Genomic DNA, 20397 nt, shown 5'->3' with positions numbered 1-20397 from the left:
TTATGCTCTGATACCACTATAATGAACCTTTGTTGGAATCTATATTTGAATGTAGAACTCTGCATCAGATCATTAGTATAAAAAAAAATGTATGAAATTCAAACTGGACATAAAATTAATAATGTTAAAAACTACCCCATATAATCCCCTTTCTAAGCTGTAATGAATCAATTTATATATTGTAACAAAAAAATGGATCCCTCTCTGAGTCCTTATTTGGAGAACTCATTATTTGAATGTTGTTTTCTCTGAGTTTCTCTCTAAAGAAACTAGACATTCTGAACTCTAATTCAGAATCTTAACCTCTTAATTGAATGAATTAATTCTAAGTTTCTCTCTAAAGAAACTAGACATTCCGAACTCTAATTCAGAAACTTATCCTCTTAATTGAATGCCTTAATTCTGAGTTTCTCTCTAAAGAAACTAAGCATTCTGAACTCTAATTCAGAATCTCAATATCTTAATTGAATGTCTGAGTTTCTCTCTAAAGAAACTGGACATTCAGTTGTTCCTCACCCAGGTGCTCTTGGGTCTTTGAATGACAAATTATATACCTCTGTTGACATTGTCTTGGTTTGAATGCAAATGTGGTGTAATAAGCTTATCTTCCTGGCCTCTCTTTCCCTACGTAATGTCTACTGGTGAGTTAAATTATTCACAATTTATGATGGATGTAGGTAATGTGACAGCTTCTCTGTACGTCAATTCGGTTTTGGTTCTTCCTTAGTCTGTGGTATTGTAGGACTCTGATTGCTATTGTCTAAGGGGCTTTGACTGCGTATGACAGCTTCCCCACGATTGCAACATTCGGCATTTAAAGTGTCTTCTGCCCCCGCTATCGTGTAGTTGTCTTACCGCAAATAGGATACACGACAATGTTGTTCCCTCCAATTAATTTCTAATCATATTTTGTCGCCAAAGTTTGAGTGGTTATTCTTCCTAATTTGCTTCCTGCCTCCTTTTCACCTTCCTTCAATCATGATATATACAACTGCTTGTCCGCTAGTCGTGCTTCTTTGGGAGAGGTTTATTATATTTGTAATAATGTTTCATTTGCTGTCTTAGTTTGTATTTTATTTATTTTTATTAATTCATTAATTATTTATTATAATATTATTCATTATTTCTGTTTATTTATTTATTTATAATAATTATCACAAAATAAGACTTCTTCATAATTACATTTATTATTTTATTACTTCCTCATTAATAATAATTATTACAAAATATGAATTCTTGTGTAGGAAATTACATTAATTATTACGGGTTATCATAGAGTAGTTCTATTTCATTTAGCATGGTGTGAGTTGAATTGTAATGTTCCCGAACAGTTTTGGAGATGCTCCCGTGCTGCGCGGTCACTTTCTTGTGCTGCGCGACTACTACCCGTGCTGCACGGCCGCTACCCATGCTGCACGACTACTGCCTGTGCTGCACAACTACTGCCTATGCTGCACGGCCACTTTCCTAAACGGTTCTGAAGATGCTCTCGTACTGCACGGTCACAACCCGTGCTGGGCGACTACTACCCGCGTTGTGCGGCCACTTTCCCAAACGGTTCCAGAGATGCTCCTGTGCTACGTGGTCACTTTCCTGTGTTGTGCGACTACTACCCTTGCTGTGCGACTACTACCTGTGCTGGGCGGATGCTACCTGTGCTGCGCAATTATTGCGCGGCCACTTTCCCGAACGATTCTGGAGATGCTCCCATGCTGCGCGGTCACTTTCCCGTATTGCACGGCCTGAAAGACTGAGTGGCTATATAATAGCAGCAAAGACATACAGTATGTCAATTGGTCGTACGGTAGAAAGTAGTGACCGTACGGTGGATGAGAGGGGAAGTACGGTGGTGTGTGGGAGATGGTTGAAATATATGTCGTACGGGTGATGAGGAGGTCGTATGGAAATGTCCAAACGCCACACGATTACTTAACTGCGCCACACGGAGGATCCAAACTTATTCCTGCGTAAATAGATTTAGACACGATAATAGAAAACTTGAACACGAGCAATCCTTTAATTAATATGTGTTGAAAGATGTTGCTCCGATTTGCCAGATCCCAAGTTAAGCCGTACACAACAGAATACAAGTGATCGCCTTTGCCAGAGATATCAATAAAACTAGTACAAGTATAGAATAAGAATTACCGATTAATATATATATGTAAATATTTGCAAACAATAATGGCACTCCAATTTGCCAAATTTGAGCTAAGTAATGCACAGGCGGAATAGGGTGAGGGTTGATTCCCACCGAAACCGCAAATAAGCCAAATAGGGGAAATCTTTCACTTCCGAAATGGCAAAAAATAGAGAATCCCAATAGGAATTCGCAGTACATAGAAAATAATCCAAAAGCATATCTACGACTACCTATAAGCCGTGCTTAAATACCCTTTAGATAAACATCCCGAGGGTTTACAAAAATAGCTAACGGTCAACACCTATGGAACAATTAAATAAAAATAGGTCCAAGATATACTAAATCAATTGAAACCCCTAAATACAAACAATAAATAACTTGGGCCCAAATTAATTAATTAAAAGTCCTTTTATTATATTATTTAAATTCTGGGACTAGTTAATTAATTAATTTAATTTAATTATTACATAAAAAATTGGGGACATTACAAATCCTTGCCGGCCAAAGATTGCTTGTCCTCAAGCAATACACAAACTCCAAGATCCCAAACCATGCACAGATGCAGATTGCTAAAAACTCCATTCTTCTCCAGGATCACATGTGCATAATTGGATTCAATTGAAATGAGTAGATCAACATTCAAGCTCCGCTGTGCCATTTTGATATAAATATTGTTTTGTCCTGAGTCACCAAGATCCCAGACTTGAAATTCATCTTTGTAATCCATCATGATTGCCACTGGGGAATAGATTTCATAATCAGCCAATTGTAAAGATTGCTCCTACAAATAATCTTCGATCAAATACACATCACCATGAGGCTGAACAACTACCGATAGAGCTTGCTTATTCGAAGGGTCGCTAGTAAAACCCAAAGTTTCATCAAGTTGATCGTCGAGCATTGGGTTAATGTTATTTGTACAAGTACCTTCTTCCATAATCATGTCCTTCATCTTCGATTCAGCTACCAAATAGATTATGTCTTTGTGGTAAATGACATCGCCAACCACCTTGTATCTATCATCCTGCACTTGACCATCCAACAGTTGGCACACAAAAGTATTCTTGGAGTATTCGACTAATAGATGTGCCCTCCAATCAAATGGAAACTGAGCCATAGTGTAATCCAAGTTAAAGTTCTCCATTCTCCCAACAAGCTGGTAGAATCACCAGCTATGATACCATTGTAATGTTCCCGAACAATTTCGGAGATGCTCCCGTGCTACGAGGTCACTTTCCCATGCTACGCGACTACTACCCATGCTGCGCGGCCGCTACCCATGTTGCACGACTACTACCTATGCTGTGTGACCACTACACATGCTACGCGGCTACTTTCCCGAACGGTTTTGGAGATGCTCCCATGCTACGTGGTCACAACCCGTGCTGCACGACTACTACCCGTGCTGCGCAGCCACTACCTGTGCTGCGCAACTACTATCTGTGCTATGCGGCCACTACCCGTGCTGCACGGCCACTTCCCGAACGGTTCTGGAGATGCTCCCGTGCTACACGATCACTTTCACGTGCTGCGTGACTACTACCCGTGCTACGCGGCCGCTACCCGTGCTGCGCAACTACTGCCTGTGCTTCGTGGCCGTTACCTATGCTGCACAACTACTACCCGTGCTATGCAGCCACTTTCCCAAACGGTTCCAAAGATGCTCCCATGCTACGCAGTCACTTTCCCGTGCTGCACGGCCTAAAAGATTGAGCAGTTGTACAATAACAGCAGAGATGTACAGTATGTCAGCTGGTTGTATGGTAGAAAGTAGTGACCGTACGGTGGATGAGAGGGGAAGTACAATGGTGTGTGGGAGATGGTCGGAATGAATGTCGTACGGGTGATGGGAAGGCCATATGGAAATGTCCAAACACCACACAAAGGATGCAAACTTATTCCTGCGTAAATAGATTTAGACACGATAATAGAAAACTTGAACACGAGCAATCCTTTAATTAATATGTGTCGAAAAATGTTGCTCCAATTTGCCAGATCCCAAGTTAAGTCGTACACAACAGAATACAAGTGATCGCCTTTGCCAGAGATATCAATAAAACCAATACACGTATAAAATAAGAATTACCGATTGATATAGATGTAAATATTTGCAAACAATAATGGCACTCCAATTTGCCAGATCTGAGTCGAGTAATACACAGGCAGAATAGGGTGAGGGTTGGTTCCCACTAAAACCGCAAATAAGCCAAATAGGGAAGATCTTTCACTTCCAAAATGGCGAACAACAAAGAATCCCAACAGGAATTCGCAGTACATAGAAAATAATCCAAAAGCATACCTACGACTACCTACAAGTTGTGCTTAAATACCCTTCAGATAAACATCCCGAGGGTTTACAAAAATAGCCGACGGTTAACACCTACGGAACAATTAAATAAAAATAGGTCTGAGATATACTAAATCAATCGGAACCCCTAAATACAAACATTAAATAACTTGGGCCAAAATTAATTAATTAAAGATCCTTTTATTATATTATTTAAATTCTGGGACCAGTTAATTAATTAATTTAATTTAATTATTACATAAAAAATTGGGGACATTACATGCTAACACTAGGCATGTACTTATCACCTTATTAACCTTATCAAATATCACCTATGCATCCCCTGAGCACCTAAAAGCACCCCTTTTTGTGATACCAGTAGATGGTGTCGCAAACTAAGCAAATCCATTCACAAATCTCCTATAGCAAGAACATAACACAAGGAATCCTCTCAAATCCAAAACGTTTCTCGGTGGCGGCCAATCCAATATAGCTTGTATCTTTCCTGATGGACTTTGACCTCATTGGCCCCAATGACATGCCCAAGGTATAAGATCTTTGTCAAGCCAAAGTCACACTTGGACTCTTTGGAAAACAATGAATGCTGCTCCATTATACTCAAGACCTCATCCAAATGTTGTAGGTGTTCATGTTCCTCCCATGTCCTGTTAAATATCAGAATATCATCAAAGATATCCAACACGAACTTACACAACTATTTATTAAAAATGTGGTTCATACATGACTCGAATGTAGCAGGTGCATTGGTGAGTTAAAAGGCATCACCAAAAACTCATAGTGTCTATAGTGGCACCTAAAAGTTGTCTTATGCACATCCTCCTCACAGACCCAAATCTAATGGTATCCTAAACGAAGATCAATCTTAGAAAAATAGACGGCTCCATGTAACTCGTCTAGTAACTCATCTATGTAGGGAATGGGATACCTATTCTTGATAGTCCTCTTATTCAAAGCCCAATTTTCAATGCACATTTGTAGTCTCGTCTTTCGTTTTTACCAAAACCACTAGTGAAGCAAATGGGCTCAAACACAGCCTAATATGTCCCATGTCTAGTAAACCTTTGTGAGTCATGGCTCTAAGAATGACCTATTGGTCTGCTCTAATAAATTGGATCTGCTTAAGGTCATGCTCAATGGTGTCCCTGCCAAGACTTTGGAGCCACTATAGGCCCAAAATAGCAGCCATCCCTCCTAACTTAATCACATAAAAATCTGCAGTCAATGTGTAACTCTCCAACTGAATATTAATTTGTGGAACCATCCTGGAGCAATTAAATAAATCTCCACCAGCAACCTTAACATCGAATTTGGGAATTGCATCCACCTGCAACTTTCTTTTTGTCACTATGGAAGTACTAATAAAATTATGTGTAGCTCTTCTATCCACTAGGAAAATAGTTTTTCGCCCTTTTAACACTCCCTTCAAGCAGATAAGACTGCTCGTAGGTACTCAGAGAGGGTGGCAACTATAGGAGGCTCATTCAAAATCAGTCTCTCAGTTGTCTCTACCTAGGGCTGCTCTAAATTGCCTTTCTCATCGCTGTCATCAGATTTGTTACCTTCATTTTCCTCATTCGAAAGCACCTCAATGTAATGAACCTTACCCTTACGAAGGCATCTATGATTTGGGGTCCAAGGTTCTTTGTATGTGAAGCACAAGTTTTTCCTTTTAGCTCATTTCTAGACTCAAAATCCGACTTTAGTGGAGTGGTCTTATTCTGATTTGAAGATTTCAGATTAGTCTTTGATCCCTTGCATGGCTTTTTAGGGGCTGAACTGTTGTCGATGAAATATCCAAATCAAGTTCCATCTTGATTGTATCTTGGAGAGCATTGGGTTTCAGCACTTTCACAAACTCCTTGAATCTTTCACTTAATCCCTCCTCAAACAACATTACTTTCCTATTTTCAGACATGTTGGGGACCGTGATGAATATCCGCTGAAACTTGTCAATTTTAGTGTCCAAAGCTCCGCTATGCTTAAGCTAGGATAATTCTCTCTAATAGACCTCTATGCCCTTCCTATCAAACCTAGCGATTAGCTTGCTCCTCAACTCCTCGTATGAATTAATCATGTCCTGATCTTGGGTAATAAGTCTGTGATGCCACCAATCATAAGCTATCCCAAACAAGTGCATAGTAGCAAACTTAACTGCCTCAGTTTCAGTCATGGGTTTTAATGTGAGGAATGTATCTAACTTATGTATCCAGGCCCAAGCTGTAGTTTTCCCGCTGTCATCAAATACTAGTAAGGTTAGTTTTTCCATAGCCTGCTTCAAGTCCTTGTTTGGGCCTCTAAGCCTTCTATCCTATCTAGGATGGGTTTTAACGTGAGAAACATATCTAACTTATGTATCCCTGTCCTAGCTGTAGTTTTCTCACTGCCATCAAATACTGGTAAGATTAGTTTTTTCATAGCATGCTTCAAGTCCTTGTTTGGGCCTTTAAGCTTTCTATCCTATCTAGCTCTTACCATTTCTCTTCGGTGTCCCATAGATTGAACAAAGCTCAAATATGTCCCATATATCAAGGAATAGATCCCACTTGGCATGCATAGCCATAAGGTCTTCTGGAAAAGCCATTGTTGCTCCTACATTAGCTATCTCAACTTCCTCATTGTTCTCAACAAATATGGGCATCAAGGGTCTATCTGTGGCACAAGTGGGTGCTCTATTCCAATTGCACTACCACCCTCACTGTGATGACTTTGGGTTATTCCTTGTCTGATATTTAACTGTTGGATTGCCTCTATGAGCTGCTGCAACACATCAACAATGTGGTCCCTAGCTTCTCTATTTGCTTCCTCTGCCTAATTTGTAACCATCTCAGCAGTTGAATAAACTCCCATAGTCTCAGATGTTTTCTATCCTCTAGTATCATCGAGGGTCTCCAAACTCTTCATGGTTACCTGTTATACTAATGCATTCAAAAACAATCACCCACTAGGTAGCAGGTTCACTGCTCTGATACCACTGTAAGATCCCCCATTGTCACAAAATTGATACTGAGAGTTTAGCATTCAAAATTCATTTCAATATTTCCTCCCTATAGGTTCTTAGTAACGGATAACCATAGCTCTAGATTTCAAAATAATAGATTCATATGTATATGAACAGAATGCTAATATGGAGTATGAGTATACCTTAAGCAGTGATCAAGCTTATCTCATTATGCATTTGCTCAATTTAAGCTCTAAACATCAAATAGTATTCAGTACTATGTCTGGAACTCCTGCATACAAGAATATCAATATCGAATAACTAAGATATGAAACCAAAATTATTGCCATCAAACTGAATAAGCATGTAGGAAGACAAGGAAATGATTCAAATGTCCGTTGCAAGCTCAAAAGTCTGGCTTCCCGTGATGGTCAAGTTGAAACTGCTAATCATGATGCCTGATAAAGTTAAGATGTCTATGACTCCTGGTCACTACAAATTCACAATGCTCCCACCTTCAACTCTCTAATGGACACCCTTACATGTCCAAAATCTAAACAACTGCTGATAAGATGTTATTTTCATAATTTAATAAAATCAAATAAATGGCAGATTATCAACTCACTAATTGCTCCAATATTATTGACATAATGCTCCAACCAATGTTATTTAAACCTGCTGCTACAGTGACATGAATAGTGTTGCAAGAATAGTAATCCCGTGAATAGTATCGCATGAACAATACCCACATGAACAGTGCTGCTACAGTATTTTATCTTTCAAACAGTCCAATATCTTCATATAACCATTCCCTCAAAGTAGCATAAGCATCGGATGAGTAATGAAGAAGATATGAGCAAAACATAAAATTTGCCTATAGCTAGAAACGTGCCCAATCTACTTGATAATGAAGCTGATGACAATGGATTCCAAAGGCCAAACCCCAAGGGAATGACACCTAGAATGTCACAAGAGAGAATAGACATCCTCTAATGCCAAGAAGGATCTGCAACTCACACATCAATTTTCTTCTCTTAATAACCTGTTGAACAATGGCCACCAGTTCTCCTTTTATTTCCACTCCATAGGGTTGACCCACTTTTCACAAGCAACGTGGGATAAAAGATATAGTTCCACTTTTTTCTTCCAATAGATGGACCTCCTTCTAGAAGAAATAAAATAGTATTTAATTCCTTCTTCTAGAAGATTCTTTTAGTTTATCAATTTTACTTTAGTCACTTCTAATTAAATTAATTTAATATAAAGTCACCTTTTAATTTGAATTTATTTAATGACTTTATAAGAAATTAATTTAATCAATTTCTCCTTATTCCTCCACTTAGCCTTCGGAGAACGTAAAGGCTAAGAACTCCATTAAAAGGCTAAAAAGATGGGGACATTACAAACTCCCTATCCTCATTTAATAGTCTTTAGACTTGCTATTGCTCGATACAAACATCTATCCATTCACATTACTCAAAGAATTCCTTCATAAACAATTCCACCATGATACTCAAGGCTCCTCTTGCAGTCTTAGAGATGCAACACCTAGTTTGTTCAACCAACTTCTTCTAGTCTCCTTTGTACTACCGACTCTAGTGTCAAGTCTAAGAAACATCAACGGCCAGTCTCTGTGGACATCACACTCCCTCCTCGAAACTGTATGTCAGTTGATCATATATCAGCTTGTTGTCCGACAACCCTACACAATTTTCTCATGAATTTGTAGGTATAGCCCCTTTGTTTTTTACGTATTAATATAGCATGATTTTTGGTAAATTTTCATGTATTTTGTTTTTTTTTCTTCTTGTTGTAAATAGTTTCAAGTCTTGTTTTTGTCTTTTAATAACCCTTGTGACCTCGCTCGTTTCGAACTAACTTAGGCCTAAAATGGAGTTGTCTAGTTCAAGTTATTGGCAAAAGTATAAAATAAAATTATATTTAATATTTGAAGTTGATTTTGGTATCCATGTAAAAAATTGAGCTCATTCTAACAATAGTTGACCATGTTTTTAAAATTTTATGAAAAATAGCCTTAAGTCCATGTTACTTTATTGAAAACTATAGTCATTTTATTAAATTTAATTACATCAGACATTAAAAATGCATAAAGGTGGGGTTTTTATCACTAAAAGCATATATCAACATGCTAAAAACTTATTAAAACCCCACTGTGAATAAATTTTAGTCATAAGTGCATATAAGTGAGCTTTTTCAATACAATAACATGTTATTTAATCATTTAAATCACTTAAGGTGGGGAATTTTAATCCAAAAGCATGTGTTATTGTTTTTTTAAAGTTGATTAATGTGTTTAATAACTTGAGTTAGTTATAAAAAGCACATAGGTGAGGAATTTCAACCTAAAAACACATGCAATTGCCAAAACGTGTGTTTTTCTTCCTCAAAAGCATGTCATTACTTCTTTAAAAGGGGTTTTTGACATGTTTATGCATATAGTGTGCTTTTTGAACTCCAAAACATGTGCTTTTCAATTCTAAAAGCATGTCATTACTCATGTTAGTGTTAAAATGCATAAGGGTGGATAATTTTATGTCAAAAGCACATGTTTTTACCATTCAAAAACCCGTTTTACTTTTATAACATGTAGTTTACAATTAAAATCACTTAAGGTGGGCAATTTCAACCCAAAAGCATTTGCTTTCATCACCAAAAAGTGCATCTTTAATGATTTTATAACTACAAGGCTTGAGGGTGGCCATTTTTGACTTAAAAGCACATGCTTTTGGCTTTGAAAAGTGTTTTTAATGAGAAATACATGGTTTTGAGGAAAGTGGCAATTTTTGGTCCAAAATCACATGTTTTTGCAACCAAAAAGTGTCTTTACTTCATAATATGAGGCCTTTTGATCAAATACCCAAAAGTGGCAATTTTCAGCCCAAAAACACAGTGTTTTAGCTCTCAAAACTCCACTTTCTTGGGCATTTTTCTCTAAAAACAGGTTTTGCAGCCTTCAAATGCTCATTAGTTGAGCATTTCTTGGTCATTTTTTATGATCTATAGGTATTTTTTGCCTAAATCACCCAAGGATCACATTGGTCCATTCAAAATGGGAGTTTGTTGCATGATTTGCTCATTTCTCAACCCATCAAGGGCACTTAATTGCCTAAAAACGCCTTAGTTTTGAGCAATCTGCACCATCAAAACAACAAGTGTTTCGATCAAGGTAAGTTTTAAAGCATTTCCTATCCTTCCTAGCTTACATTCAAGTCTTTTAAATTACTCAATATGCTTTGGATGCCATTTTCCAAGTTTTTTGTATGTTGTGCATTGCTTGGTCAAAAGGGTTGCTAAAATGACGCAATTTTTTGCTCTAACTTTCTACACTTGGCAAGCTATGAATGCAAAGATTGAATCAAGATTCGAAGTCTATTTAACACGTCATCTTGCAATCTTTCTAAATCCAAGAAATCTCTTTGATTGCCTTTTCAAATTTTTTGCAAGTGTTTAAAAAGTCTTCTTCTCTTGCCTCTTAAGGAAAAGGTATGATTCCTTGTCATTTTTCATAAGGCTTTTTGTTGTATATATTTGATATCTGGTTTATGCAAGTCTCTTCATTTCAATTTTCAGATTCGCATGTACATATGATGTGCTTCTTCTATCTTTCATCTACATTCTTCAAGTTGCATGTGCAAGCACTTCATCTTGCTTGTACATGCATTCAAGATTATAAACCCTATTCTTAAAAATAACTATCACAAAGAAAGCACATTCACCATATGCTTTGCTTGCAAAAAAGCCTCATTTCCATGCTTGCATATACTCCTTTCAGATCTTACATACTGCTGTCATTTATTTCAAAAATCCATAATGGTGAATCCTTGCATGCACATACATGTTTGTTTATGATGAAAATACAGTCTCATCATAAACAAACATCTTTCCATTCATTTTTCATGCTTTTTCCATAAGAATACTATTGCTGTCCACACATGCTTTTGACCTCCAAAAACCCGTTTTGGGGTTTTTTCCATCATATAAGCCATATATTTTGAGCTTAAACACATACCCATTCACTGTTCCAAAAGTTTCCAGCCATACTCCATATGTCAAAATCCCAAAATCCATACTTGTACATCAAAAGCGTGCAATGGACCCATCTATGCTTGAGAGACCATATTATGGCTTTTTTTTGGAAACCCAATAACGACAACATGCATAACCCGAGACATACATGTTAGCAGTGGGCCAGCATCCCTTGTGGGGTTCGCGACATGGCTTAATCGTCTTTTGTGCTTCTATAAGACTATTGGTTGTATCGGGGATTGACGGTCGATCTTTTGGTGCAATGACAATCGTGGCCTTTCTAACAATTGGTATCAAAGCTTGGTCATAGGTTCGAATCCCGCAAGCCACAATGAGTGACGCTGGGAGGGGGATTGTTGGGAGTGGGTCAGCATCTCTCGTGAGTTCACGACATGGCTTAATCACCTCCTATGCTTCTATAAGACTACTGGTTGTATTGGGCATTGACGGGTTGATCTTCTGGTGCAAAGGCAACCATGGCCTTTCTAACAATGAAAGGAAGAAAGAGGGATGCGAAGCAAGAATGATCACAAAATGGAGCCTACAATGAGATGAGAGAATGATTGCATGCATAAAATGTTTTCAACATAGCGATGGGAAAAAACAAATGTGTTTTTCAAGAGACAACCACCATTACACTGCAAAGCGATTAAGGATAGAAGTTCATGTTCCAGATCAAGATGCTTCCACCAAACCTAACACGTCAATCATTGAGCATCCTATAGTAGCATAAAGATAGAAAAAGGATAATATAATAGAAGTCGTATCTTGTAAGGAACTTAGAATATTTTCAACATGTATTTGTCATTTGTAATTGGCATATTACATGTAATGAAAGAACAAGATGTAATTGCATGTGATAGTATCACATGCAAAGTTGTAACATGTAATCAAGTTGCAACTGCATTAGGCATGCAAATTTGAATAAGTCAAAATTAGTTAGGAGTTTGTTTTTTAATAAGTCAAGGTGGTTAAGGGTTTCCCCTTTTCTCTCCCCCCTTTTATCTCTTCTTTTCCTATATAAAAGAGGAAGATCATTGTAAATAATCATCTTTTGGCAAGGTGAGAAAATTTTGCTAGCTTGTATGTGCGCTCTAAGACTTTGTGCTTGGATGTAAATCCGATTGCTTTCAATAAAAGGGGCAACTTGCTTTCAAACTTTGTGTTGATTCAAGATGTTATGTGATGACATTTTTTAGATATTGGTTGTGAATTTTAATGCTTTGTTCAAGAGGGATTTGAGTTCAATTGTGCAAACTTTGAGTTGCCTATTGTGTTTAGAGCCAAGTTGAACTTTTTGAAGACTTTGCGTTGCAGGAGGACAAATTGTGGTAGATAGCAATGGCTATAAGTACTAGGGATGAAAGACTTTGTGCTTTAATTTTTCGTATATTTCAATTCAGATAGTTGGCAAGAGACTTTGCGCATTATTAGGTATTCGCCTTTTATTCAAAAAGGATCTTTGGGTTCCTATTATCAATCACACAAATTTATAATTATCGTCTTAAATTTGTTCTTCTGTCAACTACTAAGCCACCGATATTATTGTACCAATAGATTCCTTTTGTTAAAAGGCAAATAGTAGTTGTTACCATAAAGTCATTCCTAAAAAAAAAGAGGAATTGATTTAGAGAAGCGCCCATTTGTCAATTCCAATCAAGTTTTTGTTGTAGCCACCTATGGTAAGAAGGTAGCCTCCCCTATTGCTGAGAGGAGAGATTTATCTCATTGCACCGTTGCCTAAAGTTTTCATTTTGTAAGCTGTAGTCTTAGTAACTTGAATAATTTTTAGACAACACAAATTCACACTGCTAACTTCAAAAGCCAATCTTTGCTAATCTCAGGATCTCAACATTGGTCATGTGAATGGTTTTCATCCAATCCACACTCGCAAAAGGGGTTTCATCCTTCAAGGATTAGTCACAATGACTAGTGAAGAAGTGATCTTCACAAGAAAGTATCTTTGAATACCTTCCTCTTGCATTTGATAATCCTAAATATATCCCTTAGCTCCCAACACTATCATCTTTAATCTTGCAGAGGCATTTCATAAAGTTGAAAATGCACCCGCACATTCCATCCAAAATTCAAACTTTTTGACAAGGGCGTTGTTGTATAATTGCATCTGTCATAATTATCCATCAGGAATGGTTAAGTATGTTGTTAGGGATAACTTGCATAATTTTTAGACAACACAAATTCACACTACTAACTTCAAAAGCCAATCTTTGCTTATCTCAGGATCTCAACGTTGGTCATGTGAATGGTTTTCATCCAATCCACACTCGCAAAAGGGGTTTCATCCTTCAAGGATTAGTCACAATGACTAGTAAAGAAGCGATCTTCACAAGAAAGTATCTTTGAATACCTTCCTCTTGCATTTGATAATCCTAAATATATTCCTTAGCTCCCAACACTATCATCTTTAATCTTGCAGAGGCATTTCATAAAGTTGAATATGCACCCGCACATTCCATCCAAAATTCAAACTTTTTGACAAAGGTGTTGTTGTATAATTGTATCTGTCATAATTATCCATCGGGAATGGTTAAGTATGTTGTTAGGGAGTCATTATAAACTGAAGGGTAAGCCATTATGTCATGACGATTGAGTCGCACCCCTTAGAATGTTATATTGACATTCTCACCATAAAAGAGAGAGATCATCATCAGTATTGTGTCATATGTTATTGATGTATTTGAAGGACAATAACAAAATATATGGTGATTTCCTGATAAACATTTGCATTTACTTTCACTGTTATACTTTCATATTACAGTAGCATGTATCAACCGCGAGAATCGACGACAACAAGTTCTCGAGAAATTCTATTGTAAAAGGGAGGAACGTCATAGTCATACCCTTGTTTGTTAGTACCATTGGTCCGCGCCAAGTTCGTTTCCTCGCTCACAAGAGATAAAAGATACCTATTACCAACCAAATATATATATATATGATTACCTCATCTCAATAAATAGAACAATAATAATTATATTACCAATATAATTATATTGCCACAATAATTATATTATAACAGTAAATATAATTATTATATTATCAAATATAATAATTATTATTTATCAACAATATAATAATTATATTATCAATAGAATTATTATATTATTAATAATTGTATTCACATAACTCATATGTTAGTTATGTTGGCAAATCCGACCATAGCTACAATAACATTATCATAGCCTCCACCACATCCAAACGGAAATATCATCAATTTTACAATATGTAACTAAGCTTACTGCGGCATGAAAAAATTGAAGACATTGAACAACAAATCCAAAAATTGAAAAAAACAAGATTCTATGACGTGCAAAAGGGGGCATAAGCTTGGGCATATACTAAACTTTAGTTGTGACTTTATTCAATTGCTTGTACACATAGCATTACAAGTTCAATCTAACCAAAATCACAACAAGCAATGATCAGTTGAAGAAGCATTATCGGAAGGGCTCCAAAAAAACTGGAACAACAAAGCATTGCAAGTTGCAATGTTTAAGGAAATCAAGCAGTGTACAGGAGAAAGTGTGCATGCATATGACTTGGCATCTTGTTGAAGGAAATGCAACCTATGGATGTGCATTTGTATATTTCTAAAAATGACAATTGCATTTGTTATGCATTGTATGCTACTTTCATGTATTAATGTACATTAGAGCAACCATATGATGGAAGGCATTAAGAAATTTTCATGGATAGTGGTAAGCTCTTGGTAGATGTCATGAGGCAAGACATGAATCCATTGATATGCAACCTTTTAGTGGCCTAAAGGCCCAGTATTAAAATTCCTCCATGCAGGTGATGTTACCTGAAACATGAAACACAAACATGAGGGCACAAGCAACATGACAAAACTGTCATTCAGCTTTTAAAATGAATAAATGTCTGTATTTATATTACATTTACACTTTTATAATAAATTCAACAAACATTAACAAAGATAATGAACAAATTCACCCTGAAAATCATATGCATGTGCCACCACCCTGTGAGTCATGCAGAGCAAAGTCCCTGGTGCTGATGTCTCTCAGGAAGAAGGTGCCAAGGAACTGTTCAAGTTCCTCAACGAGGAATGGGCTTCTATTTTGCTGTTGACGAGGTTGGGTGGGAACTGATGCTGTTTGTTGATGTGGTCTCTCTGCTACTGGACTAATATCCCTAGGAGTTCTGTTTCTTTTGATATTAGTCATATTTTCAATTTATTGTTGGATTTTGGCCTTGTGTGACATTTTGCTCTGTTAAACTTCCGTACCATCATGTTTATTTTTTGGATGGATGTTTCTATTAGCAGATGGATGGTTAATACTTTTTATAAGCTGGTTTTTGATAGAGGTAGAATGTTTAATGGATTCTTCAACTCTTGCTCAGATGCTGTTAATTCATTGTTAATGTGCTTCTGATGTGCTCTCTGTATCACGTGCCAGCACCCTCTTGCTGCTGCTTTTATCAAAAGCAGAGATAATGAACAACATAAAATATCAAACACATCTATTGCAATCCAAGAAATGGCCAAAATTATCTATAACAGCGGGAAATGACTTCCAAATAGACCGTGTTTCATACACCATTGCAGCAACAAAGTTTCTTACACCAAGAAACAAGAGGGTTAGCCAAAAAATGGCTCTTCAAGACTACAGCATTTTTCTTCAAGCATGAAATAGCAACAAGGCTAAAACATCTTGTTTCTAACAACTTGGCCTATAAGCATAGAGATGGACTCAAAGGTGCTATACGCAAACCTCATGCTCATAAATTGTGATATAAGGCTAGAACAATTTCTGAGTCACAGTCAACTATAAAACTCCCTTTGGAGGCTTTTAACAGTTGTATCTTTTTGTTGAGTGGATTTGTTTGATGGGCACAACTGCTGATGAGTTTTTTCAAGATGTGGTTTCCAGATGAATATGAACATTTTCTTTACAAGGTGCATTATTCAGCTCAGAGAATAGGGTCAGGTATAGAAAGAGACTATTTCAAAAGACATTCATAGAAATATATAAATTCATGTTTGTCACTTCATGTACACAGCTCTGTGACAATTACTAATGAAACCATTGAAATCAGGATACACGTCCCATGGCCTCAAGATATGTATCTGAGTCTTTCCACGCCCCCAGAGTCTTCAATTTCAGTTGGAAAATTGACTTCACAGTCACCCCATCTCCCACCAAGTTTCCAAGCATCTATCACGTCTCCTGGAAAAAGGCATAAAATATAACACTAACCATTATTTTCCTTCTCCATTTGCCATTGGAAGCACTATAGGTGTCCTAGAAGAGTGAAACATGTGCATAAGACTGCAAACAGGTTTGCATTTACATTTGTTTTCAAAAAAATTGTTGTTTAAACCTCCTGCTGACCTGCAATGATGGCATTTGTTGAGACTGGGAGTAAGGTTCAAAGTCTTATTTTCTAATTTTAACCATTCAAGTGCAGTGGGAATGCTTCCACATTTTGCATACATATCTGCTGGCACATTTGCATGGAACTGCACTGGCAGATATGTATGCAAAATGTGGAAGCGTTGAGACAACATTGTCGTGTGGTACAAAAATGAAGCATGCTTAGGGGAATGCACCCTATAAATTCTTAGTTTTAATGTTTAAAGTTCAAACTTAAACTTTTCCATTGTTCTTGTTTTCAAAGATCTATTTTAAAATATGTTTTGGAAATTATTAAATTATATTTTTAAAAGAGGGCATCTCCAAGTACGGCCATCTCCTATTTTTGAAAATCAGTCATAACAGTATCCATCTCCAATGTCTCCAAGTCTCCCCATCTCCAGGTGACTGAATAAAAACATAATAATATTTAGATGGCCTCCTAAAAACTCCATTTTCAAAATCATTTGTTTCACCCCTAGGTGAGCTATATCATGTGAAATATGGTTATCACAGAATTACAATTTAAACTGCATAAGGATCTACTATGTACCAATGACCCTCCTTGAAAAATCAACTTAAATGAAAATTGGAAGCAAATTACACAACATGAACTAGAAGAAATACAACCCAAACATAGATACAGCCCAAAACAAGAAAGACAATGTTAACTTGTGATGTTCCTATAATAGAGAATTTTTATAACAAGTCAGCAATCCTGGAGAACAATGTCGACAAATTTTTCATTATTATGTGCACTAACATACCTCATGCGAGATGACTGTTGCTATCTCTGCATCAGATGGAAATGCTTTTAGCAAACCCGTGAAAACCATTATCTTCCCACCCGGGAGGCAAAATGCATTCACCATCTTATCATCTACAACTAGAACTTCCCAATTTAATCCATCCAAGTGATGGGTGGACACTTTTTCACCACTTTGTTTTCCAGAATTGCGACTCTCCTTGACCCATTGATCATCCAGTGCTTCATCTTTGCCATGCCACTGCTCTGGAGGATAGGCTTTCTCATCAGTTATGCTCCAGGGATCCTGAGTGCGAGGAGAATCACTGTCAGTTCTTGTATTGCTGTATTGTACATCACTCCAGCTTTGTTCATGCCGTATTCCCCTTTGCAATGCTTGTATTATATCCTTGGCAATTAATCTTACTCTCACACTTTCTGGATGAATGGCAGGAAGAATCTTTGGCTTCAACGACTTTTTGAGCTGCAATATTCATGAGATGGAAGATTTCAGCTCCCTTGTATGTCTTTTCAAGTTTCAACTCATCTACTCTACCATTGACGTAGTTTCATCATCCATTGATATTAATATGATGTTTAATGAAGATTTGTCAAAGAATCTATTTTAACACATTTCCTAGGGATGCAACATGTCGCCATTAATAGGATCATAAACAACTGACGCAGTTCCATAGTTATCACATATCAGCAACTCGTAGAACACAAGTCAACTTTTGAACACAATTATGCCCCACCTTAAACGAAAATATTAATTGGGGAGTTCACACGCTAACAACCCGCTTGAGCTTGCCTTGGAGAAACAAGAAAGGTGCCTTAACAAATTCAATTTTAAACATTTAGGCCTGTTTGTTATTGATTATAAGTTTCATTTAACCTACTCTACAACTGATCTACTTTGGTCATTGTGAAGATTAATATCATTTTGGTATTTCATGACCGCGTCAAGATTGGATGAGAAAAATTTTAAGATTTAACTCTCTTTGTATATCTTTTCAAGTTTCGACCATTGGAACTACTCTGATCATCCACAAACATATGTTTAATTCAGAATATCTGATAAACCAAAACTGCTGACCTCTTGAATCTGGCTTTCGCCAAGCTGTTTTTCTTTATTTGCAGGTAACAGGATGAAATGCTTGCGATGAGTATATGGTACTATTTCCAAGTTTGAATAATAGATGCCAATAGCCATTCCTGAGCTCAGAATCACGATAATCACAAGCCTCTTAGGATTTTTAATCCATTGGTAAGGCCCTCTGCGTTTAAAATGCTGCAAATTGTCCCTGCCCACGTAATAAAATCGCCTTCCCTGGCCCACATTTCCTATTCCACATGACCAAAATCCATGTTTGATTGTGTTCCCTCCTTGAATCCCAAACGTTGGAATAAATAATCTACCCGAGCTTGTCCCTTCCTTGCCTGAGGCATGCTTGAAAGCGCACTGCTCTGCTGCAGGCCTTTTTGCTTTATTTAAAGTGGAAAAACACCTTCGATTTTTGAAATAGTGGAAAATGCTCTGGAAAGCTCCTGATTCAAAGCAAGAAGAGCCTGTGGACGATTCCATACCATTTAAATTTCTAACAGTCCAAGATTGACGATTAACTGCAGAAACACCCTTGTACATCGCGTCAAAGGCCTGTTTCAACTCCTTCCCGAAGCGAGGCACAGCCATGGCCGCCAAAAACGTGCATATAGAAAAGCCCGCCCAAAACCTTATCAAATTCTCCGTCTCTCCATATCTTCAGGATTGATGTTCACGTACAGCAACATTACACGGCAGTTGTCTTCTGAGCTTCTCTTGATTCATTCAAACTTTTTGAAATCCTTTAAATCCAAAAAATTGCTTCGAACGACCTGAACTGCTTACATAAACACAAACCGGCAGAACTACTTAAACTCGTATACAAGAACTAAAAACCGACAAGTACTTAAAGTCCTTTCCAAATTTGATAGTGCTTGAATTTCATTGTATTATAATTAAAATGTCTCAAACAGTTTGAAATCTTATCAATTAACATAAAATTGTCATTAGTGCTCAAGTATGCTATGCAAACCAAACCACGTTTCCCGCACGATCTTTAAAAAGCACAAAATTATTTTCATCCTATAATTCCGAAGCAATCAAACGCCGCACTATCTTTACTGACAAATCCTATACAAAATCACTCAAATCCACAGCTAAGAATTTATTTAAAAACGAAACTTTACCGGTTCTCTTCATTCAAAAGTGTACGACGCGAATCACACCATTCTCGCAATGCAAAGACTCATTGTTTCAATCAAAAAATTGTATTAGATCTTCCACACAAACCCTAAAGAAATTTTCCCGTTTCCTGTTGCAGGTGCAATTATCATGTATGTGCAAGTTTGGGATTCGACCTTGGATTGACAGAGAGGTCTTGTATATACTAAACGTGGCCTCCGCTGGAGATCTCTTTGTATTCTCTGTGAATTTTCATTTTTGTTTAAAGGGGGATTGTCCGTAGAAAAATGATGATATTTTATGTCGTGCGCAAGTCCCTGACGCACGTTGAAAGGTCTAGTTGTACTTCAAAAAAAACTTCGATCTTTACCGTTATGTTTTTCAGAAGAATAAAAGTGCGTACATTCTCCATTTCGCCCATGGCTATACAGCCACGAAAATGAACTCCCTTTACATTGAAGAAGTTGCGGAGTATAAATACCTTGGCATCGATTTCAACAAAAAATTAAGTTGGTTTAGTTGCAGGTATAAAAGGATATTAAGTGGGTGAAAGATTTTTTATGCTCTTCAGAATAGGTGTCGTGAAGCAGAGTTGT

General features: G+C 37.1%; 1 protein-coding gene across 1 annotated transcript in view; it reads right to left on the bottom strand.

Moving 5' to 3' along the window:
• Positions 1-20116, bottom strand: part of LOC149538420 (mitochondrial metalloendopeptidase OMA1-like) — a 156506-nt gene extending 136390 nt beyond the window's left edge. The window contains exons 1-3 of the mRNA XM_089799743.1: positions 19807-20116; positions 18674-19457; positions 17600-18061 (exon numbers count right to left, since the gene is read on the bottom strand). Coding sequence (XP_089655869.1) covers positions 17600-18061; positions 18674-19270 — 1059 coding nt within the window. The 5' untranslated portion in view covers positions 19271-19457; positions 19807-20116. The remainder of the gene's footprint in view (positions 1-17599; positions 18062-18673; positions 19458-19806) is intronic.
• Between the last annotated feature and the right edge of the window lie 281 nt (positions 20117-20397).

Source organism: Cupressus sempervirens, chromosome 9 (genome assembly GCF_028749045.1).
Source record: "Cupressus sempervirens isolate cs-2001-9-10 chromosome 9, ASM2874904v1, whole genome shotgun sequence".
In the NCBI taxonomy this organism is placed as follows: Eukaryota; Viridiplantae; Streptophyta; class Pinopsida; order Cupressales; family Cupressaceae; genus Cupressus; species Cupressus sempervirens.
The sequence above is the reverse complement of the archived record's forward strand: the minus strand, read 5'-3'. Positions and strand labels throughout refer to the sequence as shown.